We start from the raw sequence: 25,664 nt of genomic DNA, 5'->3' as shown, positions 1-25,664 counted from the left end.
AACCCTGTCAGATGATGAAGACTTCTCTGACAGCCTCCTCTCCTTGGCCTTTAGCTGGGAACGTCTTCTCCTTCTCCTTTTCCTTCTCGAGTTGCTCCTTCTTCACCACCCCCAGCCGTCTCTGAGCTGCCCGTCTAGCAGCCTCTGCAGCCCTTTTCTGTGCGCGCTCCTGGGATCCCGACCGATGCCTCCTGCGCTCGCTGGAATCCGACCTCTTCTTCAGGTTGGCTAGCCCGCCCGGTTTGTCATCCTTCCTTGCACTATCCTTGGGTTTGGACAGGTCAGATTTTGCCTTCTTAGTGGGAGCCCTGCTCTTATGAAGTGCCTTCTTTTCTAACTTGATGTTGTCTTCCGTCTTTGCCGTCTTCTTGGTTATTTCCTTATCTTTGACAGGAGAGGGTGGCCCCCTTTTTGTCGATGTTGTCGTCAAGGACTTGCCAGAGGCTGGTCTCCTTGTTCCCACCTTCTCCGTCTTGAGGGAATCCTGCATTCTTCTTTCAAGGTTCTGCCTTGCTGACGACGTCTTTGTTTTAGAGCCAGGTTTCTTGGTCTTTGAGGTGCCCGTCTTAGCCTTCTTTGGTTTCTCCGTGGTCGGTAGATCTGTGGGAGGAGGAGGAGGTGGAGCTACGTTGCCTTCAGCGTCAGGATCAGGGTTAGCATTGGGATCTACCTTTGGATCAGGAATCCCGTCAATGCCATTGATTCCATTCATGAGTGGAGCGTTCATGTTCTCTGCCTGTGCCTGTGGATCATCTGGGGCCATCATCATGGGATCCGGATCGGGAGCTGGCGGGTCCGGATCGAGATCTCGACGAGGAATGATTGGGGGCGGATCCAGCGGATCCTCCGGGGAATGGTCGAAGTCGATTGCAGCCTCCTGAGGGCCTCCGTAGACGTGTACGTCCCCCTGGATGAGGCCTCCCGGAGCGGTCTGAATCCTCTCGAAGTCCAGCGGGGCCTCCTGGTGCTCCTCTTCCATGTCAAACTCATCAGGGCAGGACGTGCTGCTCGTCAGTACAGGCGATGGCTCCAGCAAATCCTGCAAACAGATACATCGTCAGCATCTGCCACCTTAGTTTAGCATATGTCTGAAGATGTATGCATGGCACATTTGTATGACTATAGATTTTTTAAAGTTGTATTGTCATTCTTCTTCTTACAATAATGGATTTTTTGTATGTTATGCAAACATGTGTGTGTTAATGTAAGTATGTCATTTTGTGGGTTGGTCATTACCAATGCAAGATGCCTAAGCTGACCTGTGTAATGAGTTTTGTCATTGTCAATAAAGAAATAAATAAGTAGTTACTGCTTTATGATTAAGTTGACTACCAATAAGTAAAGATATAAATCGATCCACAATACTTGTACTTCCTTCTGTATTGTGTATTTAGTATTCTCAATGGAAGTGAAAAGAGAAAAGTGATCTCGAACCAGTTCAATGAAGAGCTATTGAATGGAAGAACCTATAACATAGCATTTACTTTCTTTGAATCACTTGTCATTAGTGCTCATTAAACTACAAAATTTCTCGTACAAATAAAACACACGAACTTACTAGCTCACAATTCTAGAGAGATGACAATTGTTATTACCTGTGAACAAAGACCTTGTCCAACTTCTGGAGGGGATGGGGTCTGGTTCTGGTCAGGACTACTGTTTCCATTAGAGTCGTAGGCTAACAGACTGGGGCTGGGGTTGATGTATCTGGAAATGGAAATTACTATTCGTCAAGTGCAACCTACATCACTGCACAAGTCAATGATAATCTCTCTTCCCATCATGACAAATGGTTCTTGGCATTTGGGTGTCTTTGCCTCAGCTAGAGATAAAAGAAATGCCATTTACAACGCATTCGTTGCCTGAAGAATGTGATTTTTCACTCGGAAGAATATCTCTCATGTAATCAATCATGTCGGGCCTGGCTCAAGATGAAAGCTGAAGTTCCTCGACAAATATCCATGATGCACATGAACTTTTATGTATGTCCAGATAATGTTCTGATCGAATTGATTTTCAGACAGAACAATCTACCACGTCAATAGCTTAATCATACTAAACTACAAGTAGATGGAGCCTCAGCATAGATTTCAAACTTTGTTTCTGCACACAAAAAAGTTAAAAAAATTAGTTTTTTTACAGTATCAGTTTTTGGACTTCAAATTCTGTTCAGTCACTTACCAGGACCTATCCAGATGCCTGCTTAATGTTTGTATTGGGTAAATTGATATTTTAGAAGAAGAACTTTATTGCATGACAACTGTACAGGATACAGTGTATGGCAACTTGTACATACAATACATACAGAACAGTTTGACTACATGAGTTACTAGTATCTAAACATCTAAGAAACTAATCTATTTTACCCATGGTACGTAGTATCAACAAGCAGGCTAGCATTATGTGTTGGTTCAGGACAGTATAATATTGTCTCGTTACAATACTTGACTACGGATGCAGGTGAAATTTTACACCAGGTAGAACATTCTTTACCTTGGGAAGCGTTCCCTCTCGTCAGGTGTTCTTGGTGTGTGAGGTGGTGTTGGCTGCTCCTCCATGGGGGAGGGCGTGTGCACCTCTGTCGGTCCGTCTGCCATAGGGGCTGCAGAGGCTGCTTGCTCTGCAAAACATTTCAACAATAGAAACTTACAGAAGGACTGATTGCATTGTATCATTTTATAGTCAGTGACAGAATTGTTGCTGTCCTATTGCCTTTAGCAGCATGATTTTGTACAGAGGCTTATCTTAAGAAATATGTGTCTTAGTTTCAATTAGGAGCAAGAACCTGCCAGAAAAGTCATGCATTCTTAACAAATCTGACAGCTGACAGCTTTGACAATTCATGCATAGTTAAAGACATAAATATTAGACATCTTGGTAACAGGCTCAAATTGAGTAGTTCTGAAAGGTAACTTTGCAGTTACGGCATCTTTTCTGAAGATGTAGTGTGTCCAGTACTATTTGCCTATTAGACATGTAGATGTCAGACAGGAATTGAAATCTGTATAGCATCCCTCACCGTCACAATGCTTCTCTTTTTCAGTATCTTCATCATCTTTCTCCTCATCTGAGACATCTCCATTCACAGCCCTTTGAGAAAGGAAAATATTTTCTTTTTCAGTAAAGAAAAACAACTTGTGGCTGCTAGGCAAACAGCAACCATTTCAAAGATATGATTCTACAGGTCATAACATGAAAATACATAATTTGTTAGTTAATCATTAGTTAACAATTTCTGTCTTCATAAAGGCAATGTGTTGATCATTTCATGCATGAATATGTAGAATGCCTGCTGGTAGGTTTTGTGTGAGGATTTTTGAAAACGAAAACAAGGAATGTTTCTGTCATGTAGCTGCACCCAATGCATGCCATCATGCTACTGTTGATTTTGCATGCTATAATCTGAAGACACATCCATAGTGCCCCAAAGCCTCTCTTTTTATGAAAATTGCAAATGTGATGCAGAAAGAATAAGTTTGAACAAACAAAAGGATCTTATACAATACCTGTCAAAAGGATTGCAATAATAGCATCTATTCTATTCTAATCTATGAGATGTTAACATTTGCCAATAACATAATTCAGTTAGTGATGAATATGTACAAAGTAGGTTTTAAAAATTTTCCAATACCACATGTATAACTTTGGACATCTTTTTTTAAAATGACAATGATATTACAGTCACATGGATTTTAGGGGTCTTTTCTATTTTTACAACAAACATTGTAAATGGTTCACCAATGAGTTAAGTGATAGATATGCAAATATATCCACTTTTGCTGATCAACACTTAGAGCATTAGTCCCTTGGGTTTACACAGTTCATTTAAGTAAACACAGCAACCTATTCCATCTTCATGTCTCATATTAGAGGGGATTAATCAAATTTGCATGTACAGTGGATGCTTTGGGAAACTGGATTAAGGAAAATACTTAATGAAGGTAAGCCATAAAAGGAATCCAGTATGACATAAAATGTTACACTTACTCAAGCATGAACAATGTATGCCACAAAATCATCTGCAACTGCTTAGAATTAACTAAGGTGCTGGACACCATTGCAACAAGTACTGCCAATCTTTCAGCACCATGGACAGGGGTATGATATTCTTTTCACTTGGTGGTACTTTTTCCTTAAGCCATATGGTAGCATAATTTTTTTCATACAATAAACTTGATGATCCAAGTATATGGTAGCTAGATATTGATATCAGATAAATGTTGTATATATTCATACTTTTGTAAAATTCTATATATCGTGAATCAATTTTCAACTAAGGGATCTCAATTCAACTGCTCTAATTATTGATTTGTGAAAGGCAGGCCACTCTGTCTTTGCATTTTATGATAATCTGAGATGGCTATGTTCTGTTATACAGCACATAAAGGTTCTGACAACATCACTAAATATAATCAGAGCCACATTCTATTTCACAGTATGGCATACTAGGAACATAACTGGAGGAATTCCTAGGGGAAAAAAGCTGTGTTTCATTTTCTTTTTGTCAGCTTCCTGGCAAGGGATTAATTAAGCTTGCAATCGCAATTTGAGGTCTGAGTGATGGAATTCAAAACAGACTTTGTTGGGTACTGTAAATGCAGAAATGTTTGCGGTTGTTTTATGTTTGCAGTTTTTGTGGTGACCACTTCACCGCGAACATTTTTCCATTATAGTATGAGACTGTATTCTATGGCACTACTGCAAACTTAAACTACCGTGAACGCTCCATTTTCCCGCTACCACAAAAGGAAATTCTTGCAAACTTAAATGCATTTACAGTAGATATCTTTCATCCTTTGAATGCTTGCAAACTACAAAGGGTCTGTTCAACCTAGACCGGTACCTCTTTTATTGCTCTTTATGATATACCTGTGGTGCCTCAATCAATTCTGAACATGTCTCAAGACCAAACACCCTTCTATCAATCTTCGCAGAACTGTCCTCTGAGCTTCCAGGTGGAAAGCAGAAAATTACCAGGAGAGCAATCTTGTTTCATCACGGTCCCACGCACTGCCCCCGTGTAAGGACCTTCTATGGATAGCAAGGTAATTTCAAATCCTTCCAAAGATTTTAAACCCATGCAAGGACATTAAGGAGTAGAATGCTTGCCGATCCTTGATAGCTTTGTGTTGACAAGTATTTCATCATTGCAAAAGAAGGTTTCTATGTTTTCTACAAGCTTAATTTCTAAAATCACGGTCTCACGCACTGCCCCCGTGTAAGGACCTTCTATGGATAGCAAGGTAATTTCAAATCCTCCCAAAGATTTTAAACCCATGCAAGGACACCAAAGGGGTAGAATGCTAGCTGATCCTTGACGGCTTTGTGATGACAAAGTATTTCATCATTGCAAAAAAAAGCTTTCTATATTTTCTACAAGCTTAATGTTCTAAAATCACAGATTCCACTGAGACTTACTGTAAATGCAGAAATGTTTGCGGTGGATTAATGGTTGCGGTTTTTGCAGTGACCACTTCAACGCGAACTTAAAACCACTGCGAACATTTTTCTATTATAGTATTAGACTGCAGTCTATGCTGTTACCACGAACTTAAAACCACTGCAAAAAGTCCTTTTTCCCGCTACCGCAAAATTAAATCCCCGCAAACTTAAATGCATTTACAGTATTACTGCATGCCTGATTGAAAGCTCTGTCATTGCTTAAAGTTCCCCTATGTAAGGAACTTGTATGGATAGCAAGGTATTTTCAAATCCTTCCTTAAACCCACGCAAGGTCACCAATGGAGCAGAATGCTAGACAGCTTTGTGTTGACAAGCATTTCATCATTGCAAAAGTTTTCTACATGGAAAGTTCACCTTTATCTCTGGGGTACCCGACAAGAATATCCGTTGTTCATGTAATGTGTATTTAAAAACAAGGTATTAAGGGATGTAAAGTCAACAGACGGTGGCTTCAAACTGCAATGTTATAAAGATATAATTGGATAAGAGTGAACTAGTGTTACAACCTCAACATTATCTTCATTGAGATTACAGCCACTTATGCCTATTGAAAGCTCTGTCATAACTTTAAATCATTTTTAACCACATGATTTGGCCAACACGTAAATCATCTTGAATACAATCCCTACAATACATACAAGTCATCTTCCCAAATCTCAATATTATCAGGAGCCTACTGAATATTGCGTTTTGACTATCATTCTGATTTTTTTATTCTTTTCATGTAATGGCAACAAACAAACACAACGTACCTGCCAGAAAAGCCAGGTGAATATTGGTCCACCTCATGTGGAGGGGGGATGCCTTCCTTGGTAGGAGAGATGATGTCGTACTGTTCGTCTGTGGGAGAGGGAGTCTGGGGGTGTCCCTGGGGGGACTCCCCACCCGCGGCCCCAAGCTGGTCGTCTACATCATCGGTCTGAGGATATGAAGGTTAAAACATTGTGGTAAACTGATGGCAAAGATATGATGCTGCTGACCTGGAATATGATTGTGCAAAGAAACATGAAATGATGACAACAGAATTGTTGGAGCAAAGGTGATGAGATGAGAGCCTGGTATCCAGCTGAATCACAGCTTCTGAGAATGTTCTGTCTTCTCCGCAAATAGAAGAGACTTGGTAGCTACAATACGGCTGCATACCAGGCTAATGAGATGATTTCTTGTGAGGATGTCCTAAAAAAAATCTTGAGAACACAAAGGGGATATTAAGTCAGAAACCTCAACAGAGGTCGTAATCTCAATCTATTCAAGGAGGAACGTTGCAAAAGCACAATGACCTTAGCTATCTAAAGCTGGTCTGTTTCAGTGCTTCTTTTTCAATTGAGTTGACTGTCAATTCAGAGTCTAATCTCAAAAATGTCAATCAACCAGTTAAGATGTGTAATAACCATTTCCAAGTGAAAACAATCATAAGCAACTGCTAAATTGCAGGCTGAAGTTTCAGCAAATAATAGTATGGTTCTTCCTTGAAAGAAAGAAAATTCAGGGAAACACAAAAACTGTGCAGGAAATGTCAACGATGTACAAGGTCCTGTGGTAAAACTGAACAACATCGAAGTCATGTCCCAAGGCCAAAGTAGGTGGTCTTCCCTGTGTGGTCATGAAGGATGGAGTGAACATGACGACTGATGAAACTGGTCACAGCATCAATGGAAGTTGCTTGGATGCATGTTAATGATGGAGGTATAAAGTAGTCTGAATCCTTCTATCAGATATTTGAAAGCCAGCATTCATATTCAGAAAGCAGAAGCAGCATAGGCATCTGGCACTAAAGGCAGAAGCAGTTCAGAAGCAAACGTCCGTTAGCAGCCATATTCTAAGCCGTTAGCTGCCATTCCTCTATCTGCCTTATCATCAGGCTGTTGAAGGGTTATGGTCTACCTTGGTTACAACTTGCGAGACAGAGCTGCTGGGCTTAGCACTGATTGGCACTTCCATGCTCTCATGCTTGACTTGCTGCACCTCCTGGCTGATGACACTGCCATCTGGTCCCATCTTACGTACTATAGTCGTTGTTGTGACAGTCACAAATGTCTTAGATGCAAGATACATGCATTTTGTCTGTTTGCTATCAGAGACTGTCTCATCATGCTCATCAGCTGCAGTGCTAGGCTCCTCACCAGGCTGAACTTTGTCTGAACCTGTTTTTGAGGAGATACTTTCCATTCTTTCAGGTGTTGGTGTTACCTGTGGTTCAGGCATTGGCGGTCTTCCTTTGTCATCTACGAGTGCAACTGCAGAAGATTCACTCTCCACTTCTTCCTCTTGGTCCTTGTCCCCAAGTTGACTAGCTAAGAGTGCACCCTCTGCGACCACCCCTAAAAAATTGTTCCGCTTTTTTTTAGTTGACCTTTCTGTTGTTTCATCGATTGGAGCAGTTTGTTCATTACTGTCCGTGTCCTCCTCAGACATTTCCATTGATGTATCTCTGGATGGTGTATCTTCAGGAGGAGTTGTGTATGGCTCTAAAGAAGGACTTATCATCTCAGCATCTTCTACAAGTTCTAACTCTTGATTGCCTTTATCAGATTCCAATGTTTCATCTGTCTGTCTTATGGGGTGGATTTCTGTTCCTGTTTCTGAGCAGCTTTTGGCATCTTCTACTGGAATGTTTATCTTTTCAGTGGCAGAGACGGGTTCTCCTGCTATAGCACCATTCATGGCATATTCCTTTGAAACCTGAGCATCTTCAGTTGGTGTCTCCTTTTCTAGGCTATCAGAGTAGGGGCCGTCGATAGGGCTCTCCTGTTCTTTCGGTTCCACTTTTGCTTCTTTAGCTGTAACAGGCACATCTGGTGATCTGTCTTCTATAGAATCTGGTTCAGAAGGGTCACTTAGCGATCGATCTTCTTGCACTTGTTGTGTTAAATCTATGGATTGGCAAGACATCTGTGTTGTCTGCACTTCAGTCGGTTCTTCCTTTGCTTTAACATCTGGTTCTACAGCAGGTTCTTCCTTTGTTTCAACCTCTTGCTCTCCTGGGGGTTCTTCTTTTGTTTCAAGGTTTGGTGATGCAGTTAGTTCTTCGTTTGTTGTTTGTTCTTCAGTCGATTCCTCTTTTGTTTCGACCCTTTGCTCAGTTGGCTCATCCTTTTGCTCTTTAGATTGTTCCTCCTTTGCTTCAGCTTTATGCTCTTCATTTTGTTTCTCCTTTCTAATTTTGCGCTCTTCAGTTGTTTCTTCCTCAGCTTGCTCTTCAATAGGTTCCTCTGTTTTATCAACCTCTGGCTGTTCAACTTGGTCCTCTTTTGGCTCAACCCTAGCTTCATTTTCTTTCTCTGATTCAATTTCAGGTTCCTTAGCTGTTTCCTCCTTAGTTTTACCTGCTTTACCTACTGATGGTTCATCTTTTGTTTCAATATCTGACTGATCAGCATCAGCTGATTCTTTCTTTGTTTCACTTTCTTGCTGTTCAGTTGCCTTTTCAGTTGTTACATCTTCAGGCTGTTCAGTTGCTTTATCAGTTGTTACATCTTCAGGTTGTTCCGCTGCCTCTTCAGTTGTTACGTCTTCAGGCTGTTCCGCTGCCTCTTCAGTTGTTACATCTTCAGGCTGTTCAGTTGCCTTTTCAGATTTTACGTCTTTAGGTTGTTCAGTTGCCTCTTCAGTTGTTTCATCTTCAGTCTGTTCAGTTGCCTTTTCAGTTGTTGCATCTTCAGGCTGTTCTGATGCCTCTTCAGTTGTTACATCTTTTGGCTGTTCAGCTTCCTCTTCAGTTGTTACATCTTCAGGTTGTTCAGATGCCTCTTCAGTTGTTACATCTTTAGGCTGTTCAATTGTCTCTTCAGTTGTTGCATCTTCAGGCTGTTTAGATGCCTCTTTAGATTTTACATCTTCAGGCTGTTCAGTTACCTTTTCAGTTGTTACATCTTTAGGCTGTTCCGTTGTCTCTTCAGTTGATACATCTTCAGGCTGTTCAGCTGCCTCTTCAGTTGTTACATCTTCATGCTGTTTAGTCGTTTCTTCAGCTGTTACATCTTCAGGCTGTTCTATTGTTTCGTCAGCTGTTACATCTTTAGGCTGTTCTGTTGTTTCGTCAGCTGTTACATCTTTAGGCTGTTCTGTTTTTTCTTTAGCTGTTACATCTTCAGACTGTTCAGTTGTTTCTTTAGTTGTTACATCTTCAGACTGTTCAGTTGTTTCTTTAGTTGTTACATCTTCAGACTGTTCAGTTGTTTCTTTAGTTGTTACATCTTCAGACCGTTCAGTTGCTTCTTCAGTTGTTACATCTTCAGGCTGTTCAGTTGTTTTGTCAGCTGTTACATCTTCAGACTGTTCAGTTGTTTCTTTAGTTGTTACATCTTCAGGCTGTTCAGTTGTTTCTTCCGTTGATGCATCTTTAGGCTGTTCAGTTGTTGCCTCCTCCTTTGTTTCAACCTCTGATTGTTCAGTTGTCTCTTCCTTCTCTACACCTTTTGGTTCTTCAGGAGTTTCCTCTGCAACTGGTTTGCAATTGTATACCACTGCCACCTCCAATGCTTTAGTTGCTATCATAGTTCCCTCAACAACAGCCTCTTCCACTCGTTCCTCCTCTTCAGCTTTAGTCTGTTCTGTTAGTTCCTCTGTAGCTTCAACTTCAGAATCTACCGATGGTTCCTCTTTAGCTGCAACTTCTTCTGTTGGTTTCTCTTTACTTTCAGCCTCTTCTGTTGGTTTCTCTTTAGTTTCAGCCTCTTCAGTTGGTTCCTCTTTAGCTTCAACTTCACACTCTTCCGATGGTTCCTCTTTAGCTTCAACTTCTTCTGTTGGTTTCTCTTTACTTTCAGCCTCTTCTGTTGGTTTCTCTTTACTTTCAGCCTCTTCTGTTGGTTTCTCTTTACTTTCAGCCTCTTCTGTTGGTTTCTCTTTAGTTTGAGCCTCTTCTGCTGGTTTCCCTTTAGTCTCAGCCTCTTCAGCTGGTTCACCTTTAGTTTCAGCCTCTTCAGTTGGTTCCTCTTTAGCTTCAACTTCAGCCTCTTTAGTTGGTTCCTCTTTAGCTACACTTTCTGCCTCTTCAGTGGGTTTCTCTTCAGCTTCTTTAGTTGGTTTCACTTTAGCGTCATCATCCTCTAATGGTTCCTCTTTAGCTTCAACTTCAGACTCTCCCGATGGTTCCTCATTAGCTTCAACTTCTTCTTTTGGTTTCTCTTTAGTTTCAGCCTCTTCAGCTGGTTCCTCTTTAGTTTCAGCCTCTTCTGTTGGTTCCTCCTTAGCTTTGCCTTCAGCCTCTTCAGTTGGATCTTCTTTAGCTTTGCCTTTTACCTCTTCAGTGGGTTTCTCATCAGCTTCAACTTCAGATTTTTTAGTTGTTTCCTCTTTAGCGTCAGCCTCTTCTGATGGTTCCTCTTGAGCTTCATCTTTAGGCCCTTCTGATGGTTCCTCTTTAGCTTCAACTGCAGGCTCTTCTATTGGTTCCTCTTCAGTTTCTACTTCCGGCTCTTCTGTTGGTTCTTCTTTAATTTCAGGATCTTCGACTGGTTGCTCTTTGGCTTTAACCGCAGGCTTTTCCATATGTTCCTCTTTAGCATCAACTTCAACTTCAGGCTCCTCTGTTGGTTCCCCTTTAGTTTCAGCTTCTTCGGTTGGTTCCTCCTTAGCTTCACCTTCAGCCTCTTTCGTGGGTTTCTCTTCAGCTTCAACTTCAGCTTCTTTAGTTGGTTCCACTTTAACATCATCCTCTTCTGATGGTTCCTCTTTAGCTTCAACTTCAGTCTCTTCCGTTGGTTCCTCTTTAGATTCAACGTCAGGCTCGTCTGTTGGTACCTCTTTAGCTTCAACTTCAGGCTCTACAGTTGGTTCCTCTTTAGCTTCCGGCTCTTCAGTTGGTTTCTCTTTAGCTTCAACCTCAGGTTTTTTCGCTGGTTGCTCTTCAGCTTCAACTGCAGGGTCCTCTGTTGGTTCCGCTTTAATTTCAGGCTCTTTAGTTGGTTGCTCTTTAGCTTCAACTACTTCAGGCTCTTCCGTTGGTTCCTCTTTAGTTTTTGGCACTTTAATTTGTTCATCTTTAGTTTCAGACTCTTCAGTTGGTTTTTCTTTACCTTCACTTTCTTGAGCTGGCTCCTTTTTAACTTCAACTTCAGTTTCTTCTCTTGGTTTTACTTTAGAGTCAGTCTCTTCTGTTGGTTCATCTTTAGCTTCAACTATAGGCTCTACAGTTGGTTCTTCTTTAGTTTCGAGCTCTTCAGTTGGTTCCTCTTTAGCTTCAATATCAGACTCTTCAATTGATTCTTCTTTAGCTTCACCTTGAAGCTTTTCTGTTGGTTCATATGTAGTTTCAGGCTTTTCCATTGGTTCTTCTTTAGCTTCAACTCCTGGCCCATCCTTTGCTTTGTCTTTAGTTTCAGACTCTTCCGTTGGTTCTTCTTTAGCTTCAACTTCAACCTTTAACGTTAGTTCTTCTTTGGCTTCAACTTCAGACTTCTCTGTTGGTTCCCCTTTAGCTTCAACTTCAACTTCAGGGCTTTTAGTTGGTCCTTCTTTAGCTTCAACTTCAGCCTCTTCAGTTGGTTCCTCTTTAGTCTCAGGCTCGTCAGTTGGTTCCTCTTTAGTTTCAGCCTCTTCAGTTGGTTCTTCTTTAACTTCAACTTCAGCTTCTTCCGTTGGTTCCTCTTTAGTCTCAGACTCTTCAGTTGGTTTCTCTTTAGTTTCAGCCTCTTCAGTTGGTTCCTCTTTAGTTTCAGCCTCTTCAGTTGGTTCTTCTTTAACTTGAACTTCAGGCTCTTTAGTTGGTTCCTTTTTAGCTTCAACTTCACCCTCGTCAGTTGGTTCTTTTTAGCTTCAGCTTCACCTTCGTCAGTAGATCCTCTTTAGTCTCAGGCTCTTCAGTGGGTTCGTCTTTAGTTTCAGCCTCTTCAGTTGGTTCCTCTTTAGTTTCAGCCTCTTCAGTTGGTTCTTCTTTAACTTCAACTTCAGCCTCTTCCGTTGGTTCCTCTTTAGTTTCAGCCTCTTCAGTTGGTTCCTCTTTAGTTTCAGCCTCTTCAGTTGGTTCTTCTTTAGCTTCAACTTCAGGCTCTTCAGTTTGTTCTTCTTTAGCTTTAACTTCAGGCTCTTTAGTTGGTCCTTCTTTAGCTTCAACTTCAGGCTCTTCCGTTGGTTCCTCTTTAGTCTCAGGCTCTTTAGTTGGTTGCTCTTTAGTTTCAGCCTCTTTAGATGGTTCCTCTTTAGTTTCAACCTCGGCCTGTTCAGATGGTTCCTCTTTAGCTTCAACTTTGTCCACTTTAATTGGTTTCTCCGTCGGTTCCTCTTCAGCTACAGCTTCAGGCTCTTCAGTTAATTCATCTTTAGCTTCAATATCAGGCCCAGCTGTTGATTCCTCTTTAGCCTTAGGCTCTAGAGTTGGTTCCACTTTAGCTTCAGGCTTTTCAGTTGATTCCTCTCTAGCTTTAACATCAGATTCTCCTGTTGGTTTCTCTTTAGCTTCAAGCTTTTCAGTTGATTCCTCTTTAGCTTCAGGCTCTAAAGTCGGTTCCTCTCTAGCTTCAACATCAGGCTCTTCAGTTGGTTCCTCTTTAGCTTCAACTTCAGGCTCTTTAGTTGGCTCCTCTTTAGCTTCAACTTCAGGCTCTTTAGTTGGTTCCTCTTTAGCTTTACCTTCAGCCTCCTCTGCTGGTCCATTTCAGTTTCAACTTCCGGCTCTTTAGTTGGTTGGTCTTTAGTTTCAGGCTCTTCTGTTGGTTCCCCTTTAGCTTTTAGTTCAGGCTGTTCAGTTGGTTCCTCTTTAGCTTCAACTTCAGTCTCTTCAGTTGGTTCCCCTTTAGCTTCAACATGTTCAGATGGTTCCTCTTTAGCTTCAACTTTGTCCTCTTTAATTGGTTCCTCTTTAGTTTCAGGCTCTTCTGGCGGTTCCTCTTTAGCTTCACCATCAGGGCCAGCTGTTAATTCCTCCTTAGCTTCAGCTTCAGGCTCTTCTATTGGTTCCTCTTTAGCTACAGCTTCAGGCTTTTCAGTTAGTTCATCTGTAGCTTCAATATCAGGCTCAGCTGTTGATTTCTCTTTAGTTTCAACATCAGATTCTTCTGCTGGTTTCTCTTTAGCTTCAGGCTCTGGAGTTGGTTCGTCTTTAGCTTCCGGCTTTTCAGTTGATTCCTCTTTAGCTTCAGGCTCTAAAGTTGGTTCCTCTCTAGCTTCAACATCAGGCTCTTCAGTTGGTTCCCCTGTAGCTCGAACTTTAGGCTCTTCAGATGGTTGCTCCTCTTTAGCAGGTTCCATTTCTGCTATTTCAGGTTTAGCTTCTTCTTCTTTCGCTGATGCAGTTTTATGTGCAGCCTTTGGCTGTGTTCCAATTGTACAAGACACCACGGGAAAGGACACACAGATAGGACAAAGATACAGAGAGAAAGAACATTACATACAGGAGAGAAATACAAAGACAAATGGAAAGAAATGTTATAATAGAAAAAAACAGAAAGGTGTGATTGTACCAAAGAGGCTGGTGCACAAGATGAGATGAATGGATGCATTACATATAATGTACAACAAAAGAGGTGTGGATAAGAATGTGCATTGTGATCATGAAGGGCCGATGCAAATTCATAGGATGAATTCTCCCAACCTTTGACAAATGTCGTGTTCATTGACATGTCATATTTTTTGGAAAATTTTAGAACCAATAGCTTGCTTCAGGACAATTGCTGATTATAGCGTGGAAGATTGTAGAACAAGTCCCAACAAGCTTTAAGAAAAAAATACACGCCCTGCATTGTAATTTCTCTGCCACATTAGTCTTAGTCCATCCAGTATTTGCAATGATTAAAAAAATGAGATGAACAAAAGTATTATCAGCAAATTTTCAATAGAGAAAAAGGCTTTATCCAAGCACTAGACACTATATTCATACACAGTGCAAGGACACAAGCAACAAGACCAATTTACCTTCTACTGTAACATTAACTCTCATGATTCCACTAGGTTCAACATAAAAAGGAGGCCATATATATATGATTCCACTAGGTTCCACATAAAAACATTGTTATAGAGACCTTCTCAAAATTGTCTTGAACACCTAAATATTTGAAGGGAATATACCTCAGGATTATTGATGCTGTGTTGGTACCTCTTTGAAACACTTTAAATCCATGTATTTTTTCTCATGAGAGTTGGTGTTACAGTACAAGGGAGGAGCTTTGATACTAAAACAATACTACTATGTTCTGCACGAGTTCAAATTAACATTGGATATAAGAATTCATCATTTAAAAAAAAAACTCTTATGATCAGAATTTGCATGTAATGATTTCCTAGGACAAATTAACATATATATCTTAACTTTAAAATGTAGGCAGTATTCTGACAATGTAACATTGAATGGAATTACATAAATAAAACCCACCTCCTCAAGATCATCCTCGTCTGTTGAAGCCTCCTGCTTCTGATCGTCAAACTCTTCTGTCTCTGGTGTAACTGGGGACTTGCTTAGTTCCTGTTGTTCCAGGTAGTCCATCACTGGTGAAGACTTCGATTCTTCAGCTTGTTCAAGCATAATCTCCTGGGTAGCAGCCCAAACTGCATCCCCTACGATGGCAGAAGCCGCAACTCCAGCATCGACCTTCACTGTTGTTTTGGTCTCCTCAGTAGTTGGTGATTTTTGTGGAGGTTTGTCCTCCTTGACGCCTGGAAGCTGCTTTTCCAATGCAGTTACTTTCTGTGGAGGTTCAGGTGCTTCCATTGACACTGGAGCTTGCATGTCAGCTGCAGCTACAAGCTCCACTTGTGCAATTTCTGCAGGTGGCATAAATTCATCTTTTTCTGCAGCTTCCTCTGCCTCTGCTGCTTCAGTCTCCATGGGCTCAGGACTTTCCTCCTTGGTGTCCATCGGTTCTGGTGATTCTCCGTTTTCTGTTTCCATTGGCAGTGGCATAGGGTGTTTTCGAGACACTGCTTCTACTTCTTCTGCTGTCACCTCCTCCTGCTGGTCCAGATGGGCAGCCTCAACCTCAATCTCAGCCAGCTGCTCAACCTCTACAAGTGCAGTTATAACAGCAGCAGCTGTCTCGAATTCCACCTCTGTTTTGAGGGTCTGTTCTGTCTGCGCGCCCTCCAGAGCTGTGACGATTTCTGTTGCCGTCTTCAGCTCCACCTTGGTTTCGGTTGGCTCTTCTGTTTTTGCACCTTCAAGTGCTGTAACTACCTCAGCCGCAGTCTTAAGGTCTACCTCAGTTTCTGTTGGCTCTTCTGTTTTTACACTTTCAAGGGCTGTCACAACTTCTGCGGCGGTCTTAAGGTCTACCTCAGTTTCTGTTGGCTCTTCTGTTTTTACACTCTCAAGGACTGTGACGACCTCTGCAGCTGTCTTGAGTTCCACTTCAGTTTCTGCAGGCTGTTCTGCTTCATGTTCGTCTGGTTCCTCAGGTTTTACACCTTCAAGTGCTGTAACAACCTCTGCAGCAGTCTTGAGATCTACCTCAGTTTCTTCTGATTCCTCGGTTTTTACACCTTCAAGTGCTGTAACCACTTCAGCGGCAGTCTTCAGATCTACCTCAGTTTCTGTTGGCTCTTCTGTTTTTGAACTTTCAAAGGCAGTTACAACCTCTGCAGCTGTTTTGAATTCTACCTCAGTTTCTGTTACCTCTTCCGTTTTTACACTTTCAAGGGCTGTGACTACCTCAGCAGCAGTCTTAAGTTCCACTTCATCTTCTGGTTCCTCAGGTTTTACACCTTCAAGTGCTGTAACAACTTCAGCAGCAGTCTTTAGGTATACCTCAGTTTCTTCTGTTTCCTCAGTTTTTACATCTTCAAGAGCAGTGACAACCTCTGCAGCAGTTTTGAGTTCCACTTCAGTTTCTGTCAGCTGTTCTGCTTCCGGTTCTTCTGGTTCCTCAGGTTTAACATCTTCAAGTGCTGTAACAACTTCAGCAGCAGTTTTCAGATCTACCTCAATTTCTGTTGGCTCCTCAGGTTTTACACCTTCAAGAGCTGTAACCACTTCTGCGGCAGTCTTGAGGTCTACCTCAGTTTCTTCTGATTCCTCAGCTTCAGATTCTGTTGGTTCCTCTATTTTTACACCTTCAAGTGCTGTTACCACCTCTGCAGCAGTCTTGAGGTCTATCTCAGTTTCTTCTGATTCCTCAGGTTTTACACTTTCAAGTGCTGTAACCACTTCAGCGGCAGTCTTGAGGTCTACCTCAGTTTCTGTTGGTTCCTCAGTTTTTGAAACTTCAAGAGCTGTGACTACTTCTGCCGCAGTCTTGAGGTCTACCTCAGTTTCTTCTGATTCCTCAGCTTCAGGTTCTGTTGGTTCCTCTGTTTTTACACCTTCAAGTGCTGTAACCACCTCTGCGGCAGTCTTGAGGTCTACCTCAGTTTCTTCTGATTCTTCGGTTTTTACACCTTCAAGTGCTGTAACCACTTCAGCAGCAGTCTTCAGATCTACCTCAGTTTCTTCAGGTTCCTCAGCTTCGGGTTCTGTTGGTTCCTCCGATTTTACACCTTCAAGTGCTGTAACCACCTCAGCTGCAGTCTTCAGATCTACCTCAGTTTCTGTTGGTTCTTCAGTTTTTGCAACTTCAAGAGCTGTAACCACCTCTGCGGCAGTCTTGAGATCTACCTCAGTTTCTTCAGGTTCCTCAGCTTCGGGTTCTGTTGGTTCCTCTGTTTTTACACCTTCAAGTGCGGTAACAACCTCTGCGGCAGTCTTCAGATCTACCTCAGTTTCTGTTGGCTCTTCTGTTTTTGAACTTTCAAAGGCAGTTACAACCTCTGCAGCTGTCTTGAATTCCACCTCAGTTTCTGCTTGCTGTTCTGCTTCAGGTTCTGTTGTCTCCTCAGTTTTTACACTTTCAAGAGCGGTAACAACTTCCACAGCCGTTTTCAGTTCCACCTCGGCTTCAGCTACTGGGTGTTCCTTTTGTGCGTCTTCAAGGGCTGTGACAACTTCAGCAGCAGTCTTAAAGTCTACATCAACTTCTTCAGGATGCTCCCTCTTGATGTCTTCCAGGGCAGTTATAACATTGGCAGCTGTCTCAAGTTCTACATGATCACCTGCCTCTTGCTCGTCCTCTGAAGGCGCTTCCTCAGCCTCCTCTTCTGTTGGTTGGCTTTCAGCAGCAGTTGGCATTTCCACTTTTGTGTCTGACTCAACAGCCTTCTGTGTGTCTATCACAGCTGTCACAACCTCAGCATCAGCTTTCAAATCGACCTCTGGCTCTTCCTGTTTTCCTGCCTCCTCAGCTTCAGGCTTGTCATCTAATGCCATTTCAGAAGGTACTAGGGATGCCTCTTGTTGTTTTTCTACCTCTATAAGGGCTGTAGCAACCTCAGCAACAGGTTTGATATCTACTTTTTCTGCCCTTTCCTCATCTTGTTGTTGTTGCATTTCTGTGAAAGTTGTCATTACTTCAGCAGCTGTCTTCAATTCGACATCTACCTCAGGCTCCTCCTCATCCATTTTAGAGGCAACCAGGGATGTAACCACTTCACCAGCAGTTTTGAGGTCCACCTCTGCCTCTTGTTCTTGTACATTCTGCGATTCAACCAGAGCAGTCGACACTTCAGCTGCAGTTTTAAATTCTACGTTTGCAACAGGACTCTGTTCTTTCTCAGCATCAACCAAAGCAAATGTGACTTCTGCTGCTGTTTGAGGTTCAGGTTCTTCAGATGAAGGTTCGAGTTGTTTTTCTGTATCAACCAGAGCTGTTACTACTTCTGCCGCTGTTTTTAACTTGTCCTCTGCTTCATCATCTTCTGATGCTGCTTCTTCCTCGTCCACCTTCTCAACAACCTCTTCAGTTTCATGTTTTTCCTGTACTGAAATCTCCACTGTCATAGTCACCTCAGTGATGTCTTCCTTCTTTGTTGGTTCTTCCGAATCCTCAGTAGTCACTGGGATTGCAGCCTTACCAGAGGTGTCCACTGTCTCTGGAGACTTTGCTATTTCAGCAAGCTCTGTTTCATCCTCTTCCTCAAGATCTTCCAGCAATTTCATTTTATCAGTAGTTGGAGTTTCCTTTTCCTCACCATCACTATCTTCTCCATCTTCAATTTCAATAGCAACTGGGGCAGCATATTCTGGGGCAGCAGATGGGCTAACATCATTCAGGGTTTCCCATTTAGCAAGGTACTGTGCATCAGCATCAGATGTATCAGCTTCATAAGTCTTTGTTGTAGGGGGTGCTGACTTGATTGGCTCAAACTCCTGCACCTGTTCAATTGGGGAGATGTCAATGTCATCAGGCTTAGGTTTGGGGGATTCAATTGCCTCCTTGTGTTCTTTTTCGGGTGATCCAGCTTCTTCAGCTGCAGGTGAAACTGCCTCTTCTGTAACAGGTGTCTTCTCCTCTGTTACAGGTGTCCTGTCCTCTGCTACTGGAGTTCTGTCCTCAGAAACTGGAGTTGTCTCATCCTCTTCATCCTCGTCTTCTTCTTCCTCCTCTTTGTCCTCGCTTTCTTTCTGAGGTTCTTGTTCTGGCTGATCTCTAGATGGGATGCTGAAGGGAATTCCTTCCAATTCATCTCCAACATCAAGTCCAATTGGTGCAAATGCAGCATCTGCTGTCTCCATAGTAATAATTTCAGGGGATGAAAGAGGAGAAAGGGACTTCTTGTCTTCTGGTGACTTGACCTCTTCCTCTGTTGGTGAGGAGGCTTGTGGTTCTGCAGAGTCCACTATTTCATAGTTTGCTTCTTCATCTGGAGATCCTACCTCTCCATTCTGTTCCTCCTCTGCCGGAGCACCAAGGGCTTCATCCTCAGAGACTTCCTTTCCTTCAGCCTCTTCCCCTGATGTCAGCTCTGTTGATTCTGGCCGACGTCCTTCCTCAGGCAGACCTGAATCTTCAGGAGTACCCTTCTCTTCATCGGGCTCTCCCTTTTGCATCACATCACTGATTTCAGGTGAGGTCTCTATGTCTGCCTCGTGTCCCTCCCCTTCTCTCTCATCTCCTGGAGAAGACTCTTCTTCCATCTCTTGATCTGATTCCTCTTCATCCTTGGCCTTTGCTTCAATGCTGGAGGGAAGCACAAGAGCAGTTGGAGTTATACCTTCCTCCTCCTCCTCTTCCTCCTCCTCTTCAACCTCCTCCTCATCATCTTCATCAGGTTCATCAGGACCTTCTGTGGTGGTTGTGGTTGTGGCAGTTTCAGCTTCCTCGATTTCACGATGATCTTCTTGTTCCTCTTCTTTTTCTTGTACTTCCTCTTCACCTTGGACAGTTTTTTCTTCCTCTTTCTCAATAGTTTCTTCAATGATTTCAGCTGGAATGTTATCCTCCTCTTTTTCGATTTTTTCTTCAGGTTCTTCATCGGGTGATGGCTTGCCTTCAAGTTCCTCTGCACCTTTTTCCTTTTCTTCTTCTGTTGTAGGTGGTTCCTCCTCCTCTGCAGGGATTTGAGCTTCCATCTCTTCTATTGCCTCTTCTGCAACTTCCACCTCAGCTGTCTCTTCCGTTCGTTGTTTTTCAAACTCAGCGGTAAGGTCCTCTGGGGGAGTAAATGCTGGCTCTTCTTTGGGTGGTGCTTGCTCTGGAGGAGCAGCTGCAGCTTCATCCGCTGCCATTGCAATAACCGTAGCTCCAGTGGCTGCTGCAATGGCACCAGTTGCTACAATAGCAGCACCAACATCTTTCTTTGCAGCCTTCTTTTTCTCTTTGGGTTTTGCTGCTTTCTTCTTAGGAGCAGCAGCCTTTGGCTTTGGCTTTGTCTTAGGTTTTTCTTCAACTTTCTCTGTTACTTTTTTCTCAGCCTTTTTTTCTGTCTTTTCCTTTTCCTTTTTCTCTTGAATCTTTTTCTCTGATACTTTCCTCTTCTTGGGCTTAGTTTGATCTGTAAGGATCTTCTGGGAGGCATGTGGATGTTTCAGGAACTCTAAATGTTTTAATCTATCGAGACCTTCAAAGATTTTATTTTGTGGGGCATTTCCAGGGAAAAGAACCCTAACAATCTTCTCTGTAGGGTTTGCAGGATGCCACACTAGTAGAGCAGCTATAGACGTAAGGTCAGGAATAGGAATGTCAACATCTTTACCAGAAACTTTCACACCAATCTTTGCAGAGCTAAACTTCTTTGCATTGTTGCTCCACTGGTGTAGCATCTCTTTGACCTCTTTACTGTCTTTTGATGGGTTCAGTATGTACATGTCCAGTTTGCCGACACCCACTTTGTTGAAGAGTGTCAGTGGCTCTGATTTAGAGTCCGTTCTCATGCATTGGTGGGGTTTTATATCCAGTAGTTTCAGATTCTCCAGGGTGTCACATCCAAGGTCCCTACTAGTTAGGACCATGGAGTCTACGTTGTTAGCTTTTGTCTTGTCAGGGGCATTGAAATAAAAGACTCCCAGTTCGGGAGACTTTACTTTACTGAGCCAGTCATTGTATTCGTCTGTGCCAGGGCTGGGTTCCCCAAGGTCTCTCTCAGCCACTTTCCTCTGCAAGAAGCTGTTCATGCCAGGCAGGCTGTCAGTCCCCGCATGTGTCATCATGACAGCGTCTATTCTGTCCAAATGCCGCACAAGCTTCCAGAAGCAGGCCTTCCGGGACGAGCCACCGTTCACCAGGATGTTGAAGCCATTTACAGCAAAGAAAGCAGCATCTCCCTTCCCAGCAGGGAATACATACAGCGATGGCTTACTGATCTTGAGGAATCCACTCGCCTTTGCAGGCTCCAGCAGATTGAAAGGTGTTTCCAGATTGGTCGTGTCAATCAGGTAACAACCAAAGTCCTCGGTGCTCTCAATGTCACAATCGTCCTGTTTGGGGTTCAGTTGAATCTCTATCTGTTGCTCTAACGACTTTGTAGCACACGACGTTCCTTTGAAATCTCCCTCTGGTGCACAGCTTACGGTTAAGCACGGTCGGCTACCCATAGACGTGAGCGCAGTGGAGACATCAGGATCCTTGCACGAGTCAATCAGATCCAGGAAGGAGAAGGCTCCGTCTTGCAGGACCCAGTCTCCACTGTTCTCCGCTGATTTGCCTCCAAAGACGAGGTGCTTGTGCCTGTCCTGGTGCGTCAGCATGTTCTTCACCTCGGACTTGACTGTGTCCAAGATGGGGTTCAACAGCAGCACTGCCTCCATGTTGTCACTGCTGTGTTGTAAGGTTTGCTGGCCTGTTGAAAGAAAAAAAAAAAGATGTCAGGCATAGATCACATCAGGTTCACTATTGAACTGTTACAGATGAGAACAATGTGACATTTAATATCCAACATTTGTATTTGTTGAATTTTGAAATCAATCAACTTATTAACTAAGGGCATTTTTAATTCTTAAAAAAGACTTAAATCTTGGTCAAATCTATAAAGAGAAGCTGCATTTGAACCACTTGTCTTCTGGGCTAAGACTAGAGGTTTGTAGATATGAAAAATACTGAAAAGTTTGCAAGTAGTTTCCACGGTAATACAGCAACAGCTATCTAAATGGCATCAGGTGGGAATACTGTAAATGCATTTAAGTTTGCGGTGGTTTTGATTTTGCAGTAACACCATGAACTCTTACTGCCATGCAAAAACGTTCGCGGCGGTTTTAAGTTCTTGGTGAAGCATCCACCGCAAATACCGCAAACATTAAACCACCGCGAAAGTTTCTGCATTTACAGTACATCCAGAGATCCTTTCCATCTTGGTGCATAACCCATTCCACACTTCCCTTCACGGCACCAGGTGCCACTCCCCTCCTCTGAAAGCAGCTGGTACATTTGGCGCCACCATAGATTATCAATAGATAATGTAATGAATAATGTCGACAACTGACCCTGCACAGAGACGTGACACGATAAACTGTAAGCCCTGTTCCATTACTGTTCATTATGCCTGTTTTATGTGCCTTTTGCCAGTCGTAAATTAAGAGCTGGTATCCTGCAAATATTGGTTTAGCTGCAGTTTTCATCAAATTATGTGGCCGTTATGAGAAAGATATCCGGATTAACCAATCCTATGGAGTAATGGTGGATGCAAAGGTAATGCTAGGGAGACAATAAGAGGGGATGAGAGGGGTTGGCATAATGACCTAAAAGTGTACAATGCATAGATTGGATGGGGGACAAAATTGGATGTGATGACCTGAAAGACTACTTGCAGTCCCAAGAGGTGGAATTTAATTTTGTCTTACCAGGACATATTCCTGAAAGACACAGGCAAACAAGATTTGTAATCAACTTAAATGGTTTATATCATCAAGATGATGCATGTCACTCAACCAAAGTGTTGGATTTGGATTTCTAAAGAATATTGACGTTAACATTTGTTGTAGAAGTGTACTAACAATTATTACAATCATTTTAGCTCTTGGTTCAGAAAATTCCTTAAAGGTACAATCTTACATCATCTCTTCTACCTACTCAAAAATTGTTTTTGTTGACCAAATATCAAAATATAATGCAGAAACCAAATGGAAATCCATTTTAACTGTAGCAGGAGTATTGCAAACAAAGTGGTTAAACTGTGTCTTAACTTTCTGAGTCTTTTGTTTTTTGTATGGACTATCTAAAATTTATCTTCACCTCCTTTGTATATTAATTTGTAGTAAGGGTATAAGACATACTCTTCAACAGATCTGCTTTGTGGATTATACCTGAGATGTCTGACAATTTCCAAAATCAGTGAAATTTACAATATAAATTTTGACAAATGTTGACAATATGAGTCAAGACATTCCTGGAAAAGAGACATTCCAAAGCTAATGCAGGCTGATTATTGATGTATCCTCATTGCTGTCCCTTTTATTTGTCCTACTGGTTCCAAGGAAAATGAATGCAATGCTGTAATCTTTGTAATTGTCAAATTGCTATATGCATTACAGCAACCCCCCCCCCCCATGTCATTGGCATGCTGCTGACAAAGTAGATTAAGTGCTGACATAAAATTACATTATATATGCCGCCAGAACCATTGGCATGTCCGTCAAGCAAGTACTGATTTTATATAGATGTTGAGTAGCCATCAGTTATAAAAATATTGTATGATATTTTTTATTGCATGGTCCGTTTTGTGAAAGTCAGGTGTGCATTATTTTTGCAGATGGTAAAAAATGTCAATACTGCACTGTGGAGTGCAGCCAGATAGATAGAATAAGCTTTTTTTCTTATTACAGGACCTACAAGTCTTCATTTGATGCCTTTTGAATGAATCATCAGAGTAATAAATATTAAGAGGAAATCTGTATGATTATCATGTCAACCATTTTGCCTCTAGGCCTCTTGAAATTTTTTGAAACAAAAACTTTAACTTTCTGTACTCTAATATCTGTGTTGACCTGATTATATGGTGACTGGAGGCCACAGATCACATTACATGTACATGTAAATGAAATCCCCAGTGTCTTTCTCTTTGTACAAAATTGATTGGGGGTGGGAGTGGGTGTGGTTCGGACAATTCTGTTTGCACAGTTCTCTGTCATTGCATTGCTCAGCATTTAGCCATTTCTCCAACAACATATTGTGTGTTTTTGACACCACTTTAGCAAGCTCACCTCTTTTAATGGAGCTTTCTACACCGCACGAAAATGTTGCGACATGCACTAAATGTGGCAGCCACTTGACAGTCAATTTCAGTGCAGTCAAGGCAACAATTTACACCCATTCTGCATCAGAGGTATTATACATTGATTTCCATCCTGTCATACATGCAACACATGCATTAAAACCCGGCAGCAGAATCGACAAAGGTCCATTAGCGCAGCAGCAGACTGGAAAGACAAACATATTAGTTCCCAGCTGTAATTTCCGCCTGTCACCCTGCGGAGTTCAAGTGCAAGTCTGGGGTAGGCTTGCATGTCACCAACTGCTGCCTGCAACAACATTATGCCATTAAGGCTGTGCCAATTTGATACACTGTTCAGTGGACCTAATAAATTCTGCTTTTACACAAATGAAAGATTGATAAAAGACGGCCAATATGATGGCTTTGTGTGCAAGTGAACATTTTTTAGGAACTGTAAACTTGAGTTATCTTAGTAATCTTAAAAATGCCAAATTCCCCCATTTAGATCCTTTGTGCTTCAGTTTGTTAATGCCTCATTCATACCAATACTATATTACTGGGCATGTGCAATTACTAACTATAATAAGACAGTCTATGACTACATTTTTCCCAAATCTTGAATCAATAAAAAATGTACTGATATCTGTGATGGCATTGATTTTCTTTGACGTCAAGAATTGATCAATGCCATCGCATTAGAAGGGACCTGAGAGTATTGAATTTTATTCCTCATCACTTCATGATCTACAAGATCTTATAGATTTATGTGATTTTTGTTCTTACTTCATTAATTTTGTTCTTTCTTCATCCATTCTACTGTCAAACCTGCCCAAGAAGACCAATCCATCTGGGGACTGGTGAAATCTGGTTTATGTGGACCTGTGGTCTCTATAGACAGGATTCTTGATGCTAATGTGTGAATGGGAAAAATTATCTAAGGGACCACCAAAAAGTCCGGTACAGTGAGGTGGTCACTTGTACAGGTTTGACTGTATATCAATGGTGGTCACTTGTCACTTGTACAGGTTTGACTGTATATCAATGGTAGTCACTTGTCACTTGTACAGGTTTGACTGTATATCAATGGTGGTCACTTGTCACTTGTACAGGTTTGACTGTATATCAATGGTAGTCACTTGTCACTTGTACAGGTTTGACTGTATATCAATGGTGGTCACTTGTCACTTGTACAGGTTTGACTATATATCACTGGCCAGGTGGTCCTTATCTAGAAGGGGTCAATTATATAGGTTTTCAGTAAATCAATGACTCGTTGCCTTCAGGTCCTTACATAATATATGTTGTACAGGTTGACTGTATATCACTGGCCAGGTAATTCTTTTTGTAGATGTGGTCAATAGACTAAAGTATAGGGCTGGTTTGACTGTATATCAACAGCCAGCTGGCTCATATATATAGAGGTGATCACAAGCACAGCTTTTATGTATTGATCAGTATAATATGTATTAATTCACCCTGAGTCCCAGTGGTGTAGGGGAGTGTATGATGTCCTGAAGCCACACAATGAAGATTGACTCGATCGTCAATACCTTCAAAAGGATCCGCGAGGCAGCTAATAAATTGGTTGGAATCGGCCACAGAGTGCATTGGCCTGATTCTGTCCTTCAATCTGGACCATTCTGATGTATCGAGCTCCTTAAAGTGTTTCAAATGCTGGGTAAGATGCGTGAAAACCCCAATTAAGGACAAGGCCCCAAGGAGTGCTTTCACATTATTACATGTTCCTCAGGAAATAATTCTCGGAAGAAGGAATTCCCAGAAGATTTTAATGTTCTAAAGGGCAAGACTGTGCT

The 25,664-nt window shown here is 42.0% G+C and overlaps 2 protein-coding genes across 2 annotated transcripts in view; both read right to left on the bottom strand.

The window, feature by feature from the left end:
* LOC118432051 (microtubule-associated protein 1S-like) overlaps positions 1-979 on the bottom strand; it is a gene marked incomplete in the record, with an annotated part of 6,520 nt that extends 5,541 nt beyond the window's left edge. The window contains 2 exon segments of the mRNA XM_035843559.1: positions 1-100; positions 183-979. Coding sequence (XP_035699452.1) covers positions 1-100; positions 183-979 — 897 coding nt within the window.
* A 10-nt stretch (positions 980-989) lies between these two features.
* The window catches only part of LOC118432043 (microtubule-associated protein 1B-like), a 57,062-nt gene continuing 32,387 nt past the window's right edge, over positions 990-25,664 (bottom strand). The window contains exons 4-12 of the mRNA XM_035843549.1: positions 14,774-21,483; positions 12,905-13,716; positions 12,264-12,622; positions 7,654-12,212; positions 6,216-6,382; positions 3,020-3,090; positions 2,494-2,620; positions 1,596-1,707; positions 990-1,088 (exon numbers count right to left, since the gene is read on the bottom strand). Of these exons, the coding sequence (XP_035699442.1) occupies positions 990-1,088; positions 1,596-1,707; positions 2,494-2,620; positions 3,020-3,090; positions 6,216-6,382; positions 7,654-12,212; positions 12,264-12,622; positions 12,905-13,716; positions 14,774-21,483 (13,016 nt within the window). The remainder of the gene's footprint in view (positions 1,089-1,595; positions 1,708-2,493; positions 2,621-3,019; positions 3,091-6,215; positions 6,383-7,653; positions 12,213-12,263; positions 12,623-12,904; positions 13,717-14,773; positions 21,484-25,664) is intronic.

Source organism: Branchiostoma floridae, chromosome 2, assembly GCF_000003815.2.
Source record: "Branchiostoma floridae strain S238N-H82 chromosome 2, Bfl_VNyyK, whole genome shotgun sequence".
Taxonomy (NCBI): domain Eukaryota; kingdom Metazoa; phylum Chordata; class Leptocardii; order Amphioxiformes; family Branchiostomatidae; genus Branchiostoma; species Branchiostoma floridae.
This window is presented reverse-complemented; position numbering and strand designations above follow the sequence as displayed.